Below are 13697 nucleotides of genomic sequence, written 5' to 3'. Positions count from 1 at the left end.
AAAAGTGGTCAAGATGATTTTGGTAATGTTTAGAGCTATCCTGGCAACACGGCGCCTGTAAATATTGTTAAGGGCAAGCTGGGGATCCGCTCGATCTAATATAAAGCTTAACCGCATTTGGGTTGAGGGAGCCAATTACGGTGAACATCCCATCAGGGCCCGGTGCCAGGGAATGTGAGAATTAGAGCAGCCTGGATAGCGAGCTGCAAGAATCCAGTTTCAGACAAAACCTACATTAAATCAGAGCCGCTGAGAGGGAGACATCAAAACCTAAATAAGTTCAGATGATGCAGTCACCTTCATTACAGGTCAAACAACACACGAAGCCAAAAGGTCCCATCCATTCTTTCCAGCAGAGAGAAGAAGAGCAAGCCAGAAGGTTTGCATAACGTCTCTTTATGTGCACGCAGCAATGTTCACACCTCAGTGTGGTCGTCAAATCTCCCATCCACATCTTGCTTGGCACACATTAATAAACCCTTCTGCAGGACCGGATGGACCGGGCTGCCAGAGGATGAAAGGGCGGGGGGGCGGGGGAGTGGGAGGAAGAAAGAATGTGAGAGAGGAAGTGCAAAAAGGAACCACCCACACGAGCAGATGCTGCTTCTTTATATTAAAACAACAACAACCCCCCCCCCCCAGTAGAATGTGCAGCATCTCAGTGGACGAGTGTTGTACTTTTATTCTAATCCCACTCAGCTGCTATTCTTCCTCACCAACAAAAGCTTTTCTTTTCACCTGCAGCCAGCTCTCGGGGGTCGCGCTAGCCCTTGAGCCATGTTAATGTCCGGTTCGTGCTACCAAAAGGGGTTTTGCAGGCTTTTGATGGCCATGAAATCAACACAGTGGCTCAGAAAGCATTTTAAGAGGCAGGATCTGACCTTGGCTGACATTCACAACGAAACACAAGGGAGCCTAAAAGCAAATTAACGCTACATTTTATGTATGAATGTAGGCCTGTCACGATATATCCATTAATTCAACGATGACAAAAACAAAGTCGATAGTTTTGCCAGCCTTGATAATTTGACATGTGCATGCGTGTTTGGTTTCCTCTCTTCTCTCTTTACCACAACACCGGTAGTTCCCCCTCACTGTGCCCCAACTGCTCTCTCATGGTGCGGGGAGCTCACACGGGAAGTGTTGCTCTAATTGCTGGTTGCTTATACTAGGATCCGTCAATAAATAACTATTGTGTTGAAGAGAGTTTGTATAAAAAAAACAAAAAAACAAAGCAATATATTGTAAATCAAACCACCAACTGATATATAACCATGTCAAATGATTAGTCCTACCCTAAAAGTATTTTGCACACCATTTTTTTTCTTTTATTGGATTTTACATTAATTTTAGTCTTGAGAAACAAACTTCATTGCTTTTGACACAATGTACTCACATTATTATGCCGTATAATGGTCCCAAAAAATGTTGTCAATAATATCAATTATCGACAATAACTTGTAGGACAATTAGCATCCCGCAAAATTTGTTAACGTGACAGGCCTATATGAATTCAAAAGGGCCATATGAAATACATTTTAATTTTTATCCGTTTTATTGATTTCTTTTTTACGCGCATAGGAGTGTGTGCTTTTTGGGTTAGTGAATAAAATGTTCATGAATTAAATGCAAAAATCCAATTTAGGCCAGTAATTGAAATGGATGTCGCCTGGCTAACAGGATGTCAGCCTCTGCACACATTATTCTGTTATAAATACAGACATCTTACACTCACTTAGCATTGATAGTGGTACTATATAGTATAGTATAGTATAGTATAGTACTATATTGTAGTATATACAGATGAAAGTTGCATCTCCAAGTGTAGCTTGAAACTAGCAATGTCCCGATCCATATTTTTTGGCTTCCAAATCCAATCCGATCTTTTTTTAATAATCAACGTTGTACGGCAATCGGATCGGCTCGATCTGGTGGCGGAAGCTGATTTTAGCCGATCTTCAAAATACAGTGGATCGGCAGCCGATCCCGATCCTGAAGATCGGCTTGGGACATCCCTACTGGAAACGTCACTTCACTTATTGTTAGCCGCAGGGGGTAGGGGGCAAGAGCCAATCAGGAGGGGAGCTTAATGACTGATGCCATATGACTTCTACAAAGTGACATTGATGTGATGGAGGTAATGGGCACCCCTGTGATAGCACATGAGGAAGGAGGTGTTTCTGCCATGACATCATGAAAATTTGGAACTTCAAAAGCAGCTATTTGAGTGCCTCGTCTCTAGGGACACATAATACTGTTAAAACATTTCAATTTTGCATCATATAGAACCAAAGATTGCCAGGGAACTTTCCAAAGGGGTGTGCCAAGGAAGCACGGGTTTAGTAAAGCATTAGCATAGATTGTGCTAGCAGAAAGAGCGCACAGGAAGAAGTCAAGTTACAAAGAAGCAAACTGTTCCTTGATGAAAGAGCACCAGCGACAAAACCAATCAGATCAATAAAGCAAATAACCTGCGGCTAATTGAGCTGAAGTCAGAAACAAATGGATTAGATGCATTAGAGAATTGTGTGAGCCTGAAACTTCCCATCAAATGATGCCTTCAATCTAATCACACACACATTGTGAAATGAGTGGGAGGCAGGCCAGCTCGAGAAGCAGGGAAATATCAACACAAACAATCCAACTTTACTCCTCTTGTTTTATCACCTTCTAAATAGACTTTTAACATCATTAGAGCCCTACAGACATGAAATAACACCCCTATAATCACCTTTACACTCCTGTTACCCAACATAGTAAACAAACTGTGATAAGTAAATAAGCCATAAAGACATAAATAAGACTCTTAGGCGTGTGTGCTGCTATAAATGTATTCCCTGGGGGCGCAGAGTGAGTTCAGAGTTGAGTTCCATCTTGCCGTGGGTTACAGCCGCAACAGTAGCCGTGTTTTTATTAGGCATTTTCATTAGGCGTCACTGTGCCTGTTGGGAGATCATTCAAAGCTGCAATAAAAGCCTTGTGTGTCTCACCCAACATTACAAAATACCTAACATCATCTTAAATATGAGTTTTAAATATAAGTTTTCAGTAGGGGTGCATGATAATTATCAGAACAATAATTATTGGGACGATATGAAGGAATTATGACGTTATACCGATACATCTGATATCAAAAATAGCTATGACAATCCATAATAAAACAAAAAAACGCTCCAATGAAGCGAGATTAGCCGTACTGTGCGAGTGAGCAAATCACACGCTCCTTTTTTCTCTTGCCTGTGACGTTAACGGCCCGTTATGAGGTCCCCTGAGTTCACTTGTAAACAAACATTCACTTTCCGAAGAAGACATTTCACATGCTAGTTGTACCAAATGCTCCAAGAAGAGAAAAAAAACATGCAGCACAAAAAAACCCTTACCAGCCACCTGAAACGCCAGTGCCGCGGTGTTTGAAAGTTTGAAAACACCATAATAGAGCGAAGCCGCAAAATTCCAAGTGCAAAGTGGCGAGGGACGGCCGTACATGTAGTTTCAACATCAAGGCCAATAACAGTGTTATTTGTCGTTATATAATCACATGTTCATATTCATTTGTATTCACGCAGTACAGCAACCACGAGTTAAGGTAACCTATTTTTTGAAAAGATGGCGCATCACGTCAGCTTGGAAGTGTGTCAGCACCACCAATGAAAGTAGGCCAACGTTGCCACTTTTACACCACAACAACCCACTCCTCCTAATCTGTCATAATTCCACTCTTTAAGTAATTTTTACAGCTGGTGATTCCACTGCTTGTATGAGCTCAAGGTAACATATTCCATGCATCAGGGGAAATGATGGTGTTCAGCTCTTTCCAAGAAGTCTCATGACATGAAGATGAGCTCAGCTTTCTTAAAATGAGGCGTGGGGAGTGTTTGTGCAAGGTCACACATAATTAACATGCAAAAACCAACGTGTGAGTCACTGTGGACACAAATGTGTTGCATGTGTTGTCAGGCCTGCGAGACAAAAGGAGAATGGGTGTTGTCCCTCAAAAACAGCTGCCACTCACTTCTACGCACTGCTTGCATCTTCACTTGCTCATCTGGTGGTTTAGATCGAGTGCGACCAAGCTTGCATACAAGATTCCCCCGACACTGTGTGTAATTTAGCGGGGCATGCATAAAGCACCTCGACGCATCAAAAACGGAACGTGCATTTGTCACGTTTTCAGGCGGTTACGCGGGAGGAAAAAAAACAAAAAAAAAGCACAGAAGCTGCGTCATAAAGCTGCACGGAAAATCCACTAGCAGAATCGACACCTTTAATGTGGTGTGAGCGAGTGTGAGGGAAGTGGAGAGAGTGCACCGGGGGAGGGGGCAACTAAGCTTGAACTTTTTATGGCCTGCATGTGCACTAACGGCACTTTGAACAAGAACTCCCATTATGACCTTGGTAGGCGTTCAGGCAGAAGACATTCTTTACACACAAACAGGCTTTATCAACTCATTTGCTAACTGCTTCCAATGACTAAATATTGTAATGAAGTGGGCCAGTATCTGGATGGGCAGATTAATGCTATCAGGACAATCCTTGCCACTGGTTGTATGATACGGCCCAAATGCTCCAATTAACGCATCTGTTCTAGTAACTGCAAAGTCTCCCATAGTCACTGGGTGTGTGGTTGACAAAAGCAAATAACTGCCGGGGTCTCGATGTTGCAGCAGGTCACAAAACACTGCCACTAACAGCTTAGCTGTAGGCACTTGAAAAAAATGAATACTAGGGGTGCGCGATAATTATCGGGTGCTGAAATGAAGGAATTATGACGTCATACTGATAAATCCAACATTAAAAATAGGTCTGATCATTTAAAAAAAAACATACCAATGAGGCGAGATTACCCATACTGTGTGGGTGAGCAAATCAAGCGCCCCTTTTGTCTCCTGCATGTGGCGTTAACGGCCTCCCTGAGCTCACTTATAAACAACAATCACTTTCAGAGACATTTTGCGTGCTGGTTGTACCAAATGCCCCGTGATGAGGGGGGGAAAAATGCCATCAAGCACACAAAAAACCTCATCAGCCACCTGAAACGCCACATGGCGACCACGCCCGCAGCTTGCTGTGCCACAACATGTTGAAAAGCACAAAAGGTTTGTCAGAGACGTCCTTGGCGTCACACCGGCTGCTCGGAGCGTGTGCCCGAATACAGTGCACCTTGCTGGGCCACAGCAGGTGGCTCCTCCCCCTCTATACTCTGGTTCTCCTGATAGTAGTGATGTGGTAGTAGTGATGTCATCATATTTCATTAGGACTAATCAACAGGTACTAATTAGTTCCAGTCCTTCTTACCTCCATGTGTGTACAAACTACACTTCCATCTATATTAAAAAGTCGAAGAAAAAGTTATTTTTTATTGGTACCATAATAGGTCTTGAGAAGCATAACGTTATCCATATGGAAAAACCAAAGATATCGTGCACCTCATATCGTGTCAAATGGGGCTCAGAAAGACTACTGACTACATTTTAAAAAGTGTCTCTTCCCTCTCTCGTCTTTCTGCACCGCCCATTGTCTTCTGCATCCTGATTGGCCACTAATAATCAATCGTCTCCTTCGTGCCACCCTGCTGTGTCTCCTGTGTCATCGCTAGCTTGCTTGCTTGCTAGCTTGCAGTCTTTGTATGTTTGCAAGTTTCTCCTCAACAAAACCCACAATGTCAACAAAACGTTCTGCGCCCAAAAGGCAGAGGAGGAAGCTAACCATCGCACAAAAGGTTGGACATATGGACTTGCTGAAGGAATGTCGAAGTTACGTGGCTGTAGGTCGTCGTTGCGGAATAAATCAATCTTCAGTTCGAGCAGGGGGGCTGCAGCAGGACGAGTACTGCAGCAATATGTTTTAACAAGGATACAAAAAGGCTACAGGACAGTGGAACGGCACCAGGATGAAAAGGCGCGGTCAGAGGAGTGAAATACGCATGAGACACTTCATCATTTCTTTGTCCAACCTGGTTCCATTTCCATAACTGACCTGTATAATAACCAAGCTACAGCAATCTTGTTATTGTAGCAGCTAACACGATAAACTATATTTATCAGGCGGAGTAACATGACACCTCGCTCATCTCAGCGTCACAACGCCTTAAGCCAATGCAACAGGACAGACGGAAGAGTGGATACTACTGGATCTCAATTTCGCTACAAAGACTCAACAAGATGATTGTTTGCTGTCAGCATTTTTTACCTGCACTGGAGCACAAGCCTTTTGCTGTGCGACAGCCATCCCAATGAGAGCGGACATTGGAAGTGTCGTGGCTGTTTCTATGCAGCTGCTGTTGACGGAAGTAGCATTGGCTCCTATGGGCTATGTCAGATCAATGAGTCGAGGAAAGACGTTTTGGTAATGTTTTAAGCATCAAACTACGGCAAGATACTGCAAGTATGACATGTTATCATCAATGATCACAGCATGGATAGAAAACCATAAAAGCTCAGGTTCGAGGGCTTCATAGATGAAAAAGGCACTGCCGTGACGTGCAATGTTAGCTGGCTCATGATAACTCCTTTTCTCTCGTTGGAACGCACAGAAAAGGGAAAGAAATGTGTGTTCATGTTTCACGTAAGGATTGTGGCAAATTTTTTTTTTTTAAAGTGCAGTTTTCCTTTAAAATGTCAGCTTCTCTCTTGCAACACACGGAGACAGTTTCATTTCAATTCAGTTACAGAGCTGCTATCTAACCATTTCTATGACTTTCTTGATAACAAACCAAAAAGTTCTTGCATTAATCAATATATAGCATTGTACTGCCATTCTTGTTGCGTCCCTTTAGTTGTGCCAGGCATTAAAATGTACAAGAAACCCAAGACACAAGGGTGGTCTAATCACGTTTTCCGTTACTGTTCATATTACACGTTTACAACGTTTGCTTTTTTTTTTAAGGAAAGTTGCATGATGCAGACAAGTCCAACACTAACACCGTCTCTCAATCTCCGGCTTCTCCACGGCATGACTCCCTTCAGCCGAAGGCTGACCAGGACGTAGTGTTTGTTTAGGGAGTACATGCGTGACTGCATAATGAGGCAGGAGACACTTGCTGTCCTTCGCTTAAAGGAAAAAAGTACACATTTGTGGAATTTTGCCCATCATCCACAATCCTTACGTGCGACATGAACACACACGTACTTATTCCTCTTTTCATGTCAAAAACTACATCCAAATTCATGTAGATGGATATCAATTTTGTCAATATATTTTATTTAAAAAATTATATATAGTTAGAAATCCCACAGTTTTGCATATGTTGTTTGCTGCGAGCAGCAACATGTCCCACTTTGTTTGACAGTCCTTGAACGCACCATCTAGCTTTCGCCCATGCTGCACAGACAATACTATCCTCTACTTTTACCCTTTTTCTTTCACCTCTTATTTGCTCCCAAATGCTGACACTAATGATAATAATGGATACAGATATAATGATGTTGAGTGCTAATGTGTATATTAGTTTGTTGGATTTGTGCACAACCTCAAGTTAATTCATGCTAGCAAACAGCAACTCATCTCTCTGAAAAGCAAAGTCCAGGCTGGTACTGGTGGGTGGTGGCTCTGCATTCATTTAGTGCTTTTCATTTGATGTTGCTCCTGTCTTAGCTTTGAACAATAGCTAATGATACTTTGCTGCTATTTACAGCCAATCTCATCTTCAGTCATGGTAAGCTACGGTGAATGCGTGACAATCCTTTCACCTGCAGGCCAGGCTCTCGCTTTGTTTAAGAGGCAGACTGTCCAGCGGTTGCTCGTCTTGCGATACCTGGTGCATGTCTCTACAATCCACCCATCTAAGGATTTATGGTAGACTCTTATCCATCCAGGAGACCCATGCAACCGTATCGCTCATTGTCAAACCGGATATCCGGTCGCACTGGTTTATCCTCCACAACCCTAACCATTACACACAAAGGTTCTGATGGACTAGACTGTGGAGAACAATGACAAATGAAAGATTGACACGTTCATCCACCTACCAAACTGTAGTCCATTTCGGGTCACACTACTGTTTCTCATGGCGCTAATGAAGACTCCAAGGCTTGTCCCAAGACGTAAAAGCCAAGTCAATGTCTGGTGTCAAGGCTAGAAGGGCAGTGAGGGACTATACGTTGCACCCACAGGAGACATCTTGGAATTCTCCCTGAGCTTTGGTTACACAATCAATCACTTGCTGTCTTGACAGTGCAAACGTCCACTCTACGCTGAACCGAATATAGAACAAAGACTTCAAACCTCATTTAAGCTTTTTGTTGCCTTTTCTGTCCAACAAACAAGCTCCTAACCATCATGTCTTAAGAGCTAATTTGTCTCATTTCAGCACAAAGATCTCTTATATGGCTAGGTGTAACATTTCCAAAGACATTAGAATTAAATGAATCACCCTTACACTTGAAGGTTCCATTAGTGTGTGTGTGTGTGTGTGTGCAAAAGTAGTTTAGCAGATCTGGTACTGGTCCAAAGTACCTCTTCTCAAATCTACTGCATAAAACAGTCATTTGACAGCTGAACGGATCAATGAAAGGCGAGCATAAAGTAATTGCAATTTAATGAACAGACTCTCCCTCTCAAGTCATCCACATTAATATTAATAAAGATTTTTTGATAGAATGACAACGCCATTACCCACATTTACCTCCATCCTGGTTCCCCCAACACTCGGTGAGTGGCACAGCATGAAGAGCCCATATCAGAAGCTCCTGTACTGGCAGTCAACTGAGGCCTGATCCTCAGGAGCTGTTGTGGATCGGCAAAGGCTCATTGTTCTGCGAGAATACCCGCAGCTGTACAAGACACAAAGTGTTCTGTATCATGGGCTGGTACTGGCCTACATCGCACAGAGTCCCTCGACAATCGGCGAGGGGGGGGGCCCTTGAATTAGAGCTGCTTCCTCAGTCGTTTGGATGTCTCGCAAAAAGACACAGACAGTTTGCTGTGTTGTGTTAACGCCACTTGTGCAACTAACCTGTTGTGTGAGCAGGCGGACTGTGGCAACGTTTGTGACAACACAACAGGTGGCGATAGCAGGATGAGCACTTCCTGTTACGGTGGAACCTGACAAACTCAACGCCACGAAGCAAACCTTGTATATGTTGGGGGGGTTCAGGGAGCAGTAGCATAGAGAAATGGGAAACATCTCTGTCTGACTCGGACAACAATAAGTTGGCAACAGTAAGGCTGCGTTCACACTTTTGCTTTTGCATTTCAACACATGCATGCGTGCACACACGTGCACACACATAGTTCAGTTCCAAATGTGAAAATGGTAAATGGTCCATGGTGCTATATCTGTAAATAAATTGTTATTTTGATGTTGGTACAGTTGTTTAGATCACAAGAGTCACAAAAGCAAAAACTATTCGTCAAAGTGAAAGTTATGCTTGAAGAACTACTAGGTTCATAAACTGCTGTTAATAAAGCGATTAAAGTGCAAAAAAAAAAAAAAAAAAAGAAAGTTATGCTTGAAGTGTATCTTTTCACAAAACGCTGCTTTCTCCCTTTCTAGTCAGGAACTGCGATTTTCCTGAAACAAACTAACTTTTTTTTTCCTGATGAGAAGACTCCTGTCTTCCACCTGAAATATCTACACATTATAGCGATCTACTCTTTCTTTTGGTAGGTTCCATGTTTATATCACCATACGAGACAATATTCTGCGTGCCTTGAAAGATCAGGCGAGCTCGTCTAAAATGGCCGCTAGTGAAGGGGTTGTCTTTTGAAGAGTGGCTGGGATTGAATGAGTTAATTGCGGGTGAAAGAACACGATTACTGGCGAGAACAAACTCAGGTAAGAAGTACCCCCAACAAACTGGAAAGGGAGGTTTTAAACGAAGCAGGTCAGTTGTGCTGGAACTGGTTTATAAACCAACAAGATTCATTTACAGAGGCTCCTGGCTTGACACGTTTGGAATCGGCGTGCCCTCTCGTGCTTCACCTCCGCCCCTCTTCGTTGGCGTGCTTCCTCGGAATGAAGTGAAACTGACAAAATGGTGGGCTGGGGGAGGGGGGGTTTGCCGGGGAGAAAACCTCCAGTTTGTGCTTTAAGACCAAAAGTGAGCTGACGTCAAGCTGCAGTCTCGTCACACTTTAATCTATAATTAAAGAGAATTTAAAGTAGCGCGGCCATAAATGGAGGATGGTTTTTCTAGCCGAGTGCCCGCACTCTGTACTATTTCTGTGTGCGACAAAACGCCACATCCAGCTACTAAAGATGAAGGACCAGATACTTTTCTCCTTGTGACTAAACGTGCCTGAGCAACAACAATAATACAATTTAAAACATCTTTATGCTTGCACAATGCTAAACACATCTTGCATATCAGTATATTGAATTCAATTATGGAAGAGACTGAGCATCAAACAAACACAAATATGAGCCAGTTGAAGAAAATGGCGCTTAAAGGTATATTACTGTCTGATATCATTCAACTATATCATGCATTTATTTATACATTACACAATTATTCTCAGTTGATGTATTATTAATTCATGTATCTTTCATCTCCTTATTTAATTTCTTAAACATGTATTTATTGCAAATATTTAAAAACAGGAATTGAACTAAATATCAGTAATTGCTAAGACAAAGGGAATGTGTAAGACTCCTTTTTGGGCATGTTGGATGGTGTAAGTGGAAACGTGTGCATAGAATAATGCCTTGCTACTGGCTTCACGATCTAACACTTGCTGTCATTGCTGTCACGACAATCAATGGATCTATTAAGTGCATATAATATTGACACGTGCATGAGTCTTTGTTTTCCTCCTCTCTCGACCAACCAGGCTGGATGACAAGAGGATTCACTTGTCACTTGACGATCTCAAAATGATGTTGACAATAATATCGTTTATCGCAATCATTTATGGGACAAATGTGTTATCGTGACAGGCCTACTTGTCAATAAATCATCTCCTGACGCAGCGTCGCTAATGAAGAAAAAACATCTCCTGCCAGTGAACTATGACTACCTTAAAACGGCACAATGGTTGACTGAGCAACACTGCCTGCCTGGTTGTAAGTTTACCATGGAGATAATCATTGTCGGCTGTTGTCCGTGTGTGTGTGTGTGTGTGTGTGTGTGTGAGAGAGAGGGAGCACACTCGTATGTCTCCCACACGCTCTTTAAATCCTCACATGGACATTTGTGTTCCACTTCTCCACACTGGGCCCACTATCATTTCAGGTGACAATAAAAACGGTGGGGGAGGACAAAAACATCATGCCCACACACACACACACACACACACCGTTCTCGGTATTCTCTTCACATCACTCTTGCAGCAATGCAGCAGAAAATCTCCAGAGGAGCCTTTATATTATATATATATATATATATATATATATATATATATATTTCTATAGAATATGGATGACGAGGATGCGATGCATTTGGAGTGCCACAAGGCCGGCGAGCGTGGGCGGGTCAGGAGAGGGAGGAACTATGTGCGAGATAATTCAAAATAAATGAAGAATTCTGAATTATTTAGACATACAAACTGAGAATTCAACCTCACTTTTGAGAGGGAAATGCATGACTGCCATAACACATAAAAAAGCCTGCAAGATGCACAAGCCAATCAGGTGAGCGTTGTAATGCCTTTATTTGCTTCCACGTTGACAAATGCGCAGGTTTATTGATTAGTTTGCATTGCCAGCCGTAAGTCGCACCCGTTTCTAGTGAGCGTTGGACTCCGCCAGGGCTGCCCTTTGTCACCGATTCTGTTCATTACATTCATGGACGGAATTTAGCACAGCCAGAGGTTCCAGTTTGGTGGCTGCAGGATTGGGTCTCCGATTTTGCAGAGGACGTGGACCTGCTGGCTTCATCGCGCCGTGGCCTTCAACTCTAACGGGATCGGTTCGCAACAGAGTGTGAAGCGGCCGGGATCACAATCAGCACCTCCAAGTCTGAGTCCATTGTTCTCGCCCAAAAAAGGGTGGCGTGCCATCACCGGGTCGGGGGTGAGATCCGCCCCAGTGGAGGAGTTTAAGTACCTCGGGGTCTTGTCCACGAGTGGCGGAAGGATGGAACACGAGATGGACAGGCGGATTGGTGCGACGTCTGTGGTGATGCCGACTCTGCATCAGCCCTTTAGGGTGAAGAGGGAGCTGAGCCAAAACGCAAAGCACTCAATTTACCGGTCCATCTACATTCCTACCCTCACCCATGGTGACGAGCTTTGGGTAGTGACAGAAAGGACAAGATGGCGGGTACAAGTGGCTGAAATGAGTTTTCTCTGTAGGGTGGCTCGGGAGAAACTCGGAGTAGAAGCGCTGTTCCTTCACACTGGAAGGAGCCAGATGAGGTGGCTCGGGCATCTGGTCAGAATGCCTCCCGGACACCTCCCTGGGGAAGTGTTCAGGGCACGTCCGACCAGTAGGAGGCCTTGGAGAAGACTCAGGATATGTTGGAAAGACCTGGGAGTGCCTCAGGATCTGCCAGGAGGATCTGGACAAAGTGGCTGGGGAGAGGGAAGTCTGGGCTTCCCTGTTTGGGTTGCTGTCCCCGCGACCCCACCCAGATAAGCGGTAGAAGATGGATGGATGTTTATACTCTTCAGATCTTTGTGAGGGGGTAAACTTACTAAATCAGCAAGAGGTCAAATACTCATTTTGCCCCTGTCCACCTTGTCAACAACATGAACAGACAGGAGCTGAACTGAAGATGCTGAGATGATTTGAAACAAACAAATCAAAGGAAAAGCCTACGCTCCATGTCTGGGAAACAAGGTCAAAGACACCAGACTGAGATGGTTTGGCCATATGACGAGGGGCTTGTGATTATATTGGTGGAAGGATGCTCAAAATAGGGCTGCCGGGGAAGCATGTGGTTAGAGAGTGAATACAGGGCAAGATGGAAACACATGATCCGCTGTGACAAACCCTAATGGGACAGGCCCAGAGTAGAATAACAACATACACCCTGATCCAAATGTTAAGAGCAGTTGACAAATATCAAGAATGTACATTTTGCACTGTTGGATGTTCAGGAGGTTCCAAGTAGAGCTTCAGAATGCTAAAAGAAATGGGAGGGAGACAAAAAAGCAATTTATTGCAAAGAAGCATTCGAGTGAAATAGGCTGTTCATAAAAAGGTTAAGAGCACAGCCTTTTTAAAAGGCAAAATGTTTGTAAAAACGTGTGTTTGGAATTTGCAGGAGAGCACCAAACATGGGACATTGAAAGGTGGAAGAAAGTTTGATTCTCCCTTGACGGTCCTGATGGCTTCCAACGTTACTGGCATGACAAGGAGATCCCACCTGAGATGTTTTCCACCATCATGATCCTTCAATGGAACAATGGAGCTTCAGGTCGTGCAGGGGCGTCAAACGGCAGCCGGCTATGTGGAGATGTATGTGGGCATCCCTCGTGACTGAAGGCCCTCGTCTGTGTGGTAATGACTGGCTTTTTCAACAGGACAACGCTGCACTTCACTCTTTTGGACCATCCTGCGTGTTCCCCTCATCCAAATCCAATGGAGAACATTTGGGGATGGATTTACAAAAGTGGACATGAGTTCCAGACAGTGAAGCCATCTTCAGCACCTGGAGCAACATTCCCTCCTGGAAACACTGGCATCAAGCACGACCACAGCCATGTTTCACCTCATCAACAAGAATGGCACAGCTACTCATTACTCACTCCTTTTCTATACATTTTAGTTCTATTTTAGGGGAGTTTCAGGGTTTTTTTTTAGCTGTGGTCTTGAA

At 43.6% G+C, this 13697-nt stretch overlaps 1 protein-coding gene across 39 annotated transcripts in view; it reads right to left on the bottom strand.

Moving 5' to 3' along the window:
* atp11c (ATPase phospholipid transporting 11C) overlaps positions 1-13697 on the bottom strand; it is a 67735-nt gene that overhangs the window by 42707 nt on the left and 11331 nt on the right. For 9 of the 39 annotated variants that reach the window (XR_008572855.1, XR_008572854.1, XM_054791769.1 and 6 more), the window contains exon 1: positions 8624-10384. The exons of 2 other annotated variants lie outside the window; for them this stretch is intronic. Coding sequence is in view for 30 of the 37 variants with exons in the window: in XM_054791769.1 (XP_054647744.1) it covers positions 8624-8665 (42 nt within the window). In the remaining 7 variants the exon portion in view is untranslated. Of the gene's footprint in view, positions 1-8623; positions 10392-13697 lie in introns of those variants that run through there. 28 more of the 39 variants (XR_008572856.1, XR_008572857.1, XR_008572858.1 and 25 more) reach the window with 9 other exon arrangements.

This window comes from Dunckerocampus dactyliophorus, chromosome 11 (assembly GCF_027744805.1).
Source record: "Dunckerocampus dactyliophorus isolate RoL2022-P2 chromosome 11, RoL_Ddac_1.1, whole genome shotgun sequence".
In the NCBI taxonomy this organism is placed as follows: domain Eukaryota; kingdom Metazoa; phylum Chordata; class Actinopteri; order Syngnathiformes; family Syngnathidae; genus Dunckerocampus; species Dunckerocampus dactyliophorus.
Note: the sequence above shows the minus strand (reverse complement) of the source record. Positions and strands in the feature narration are given on the sequence as shown.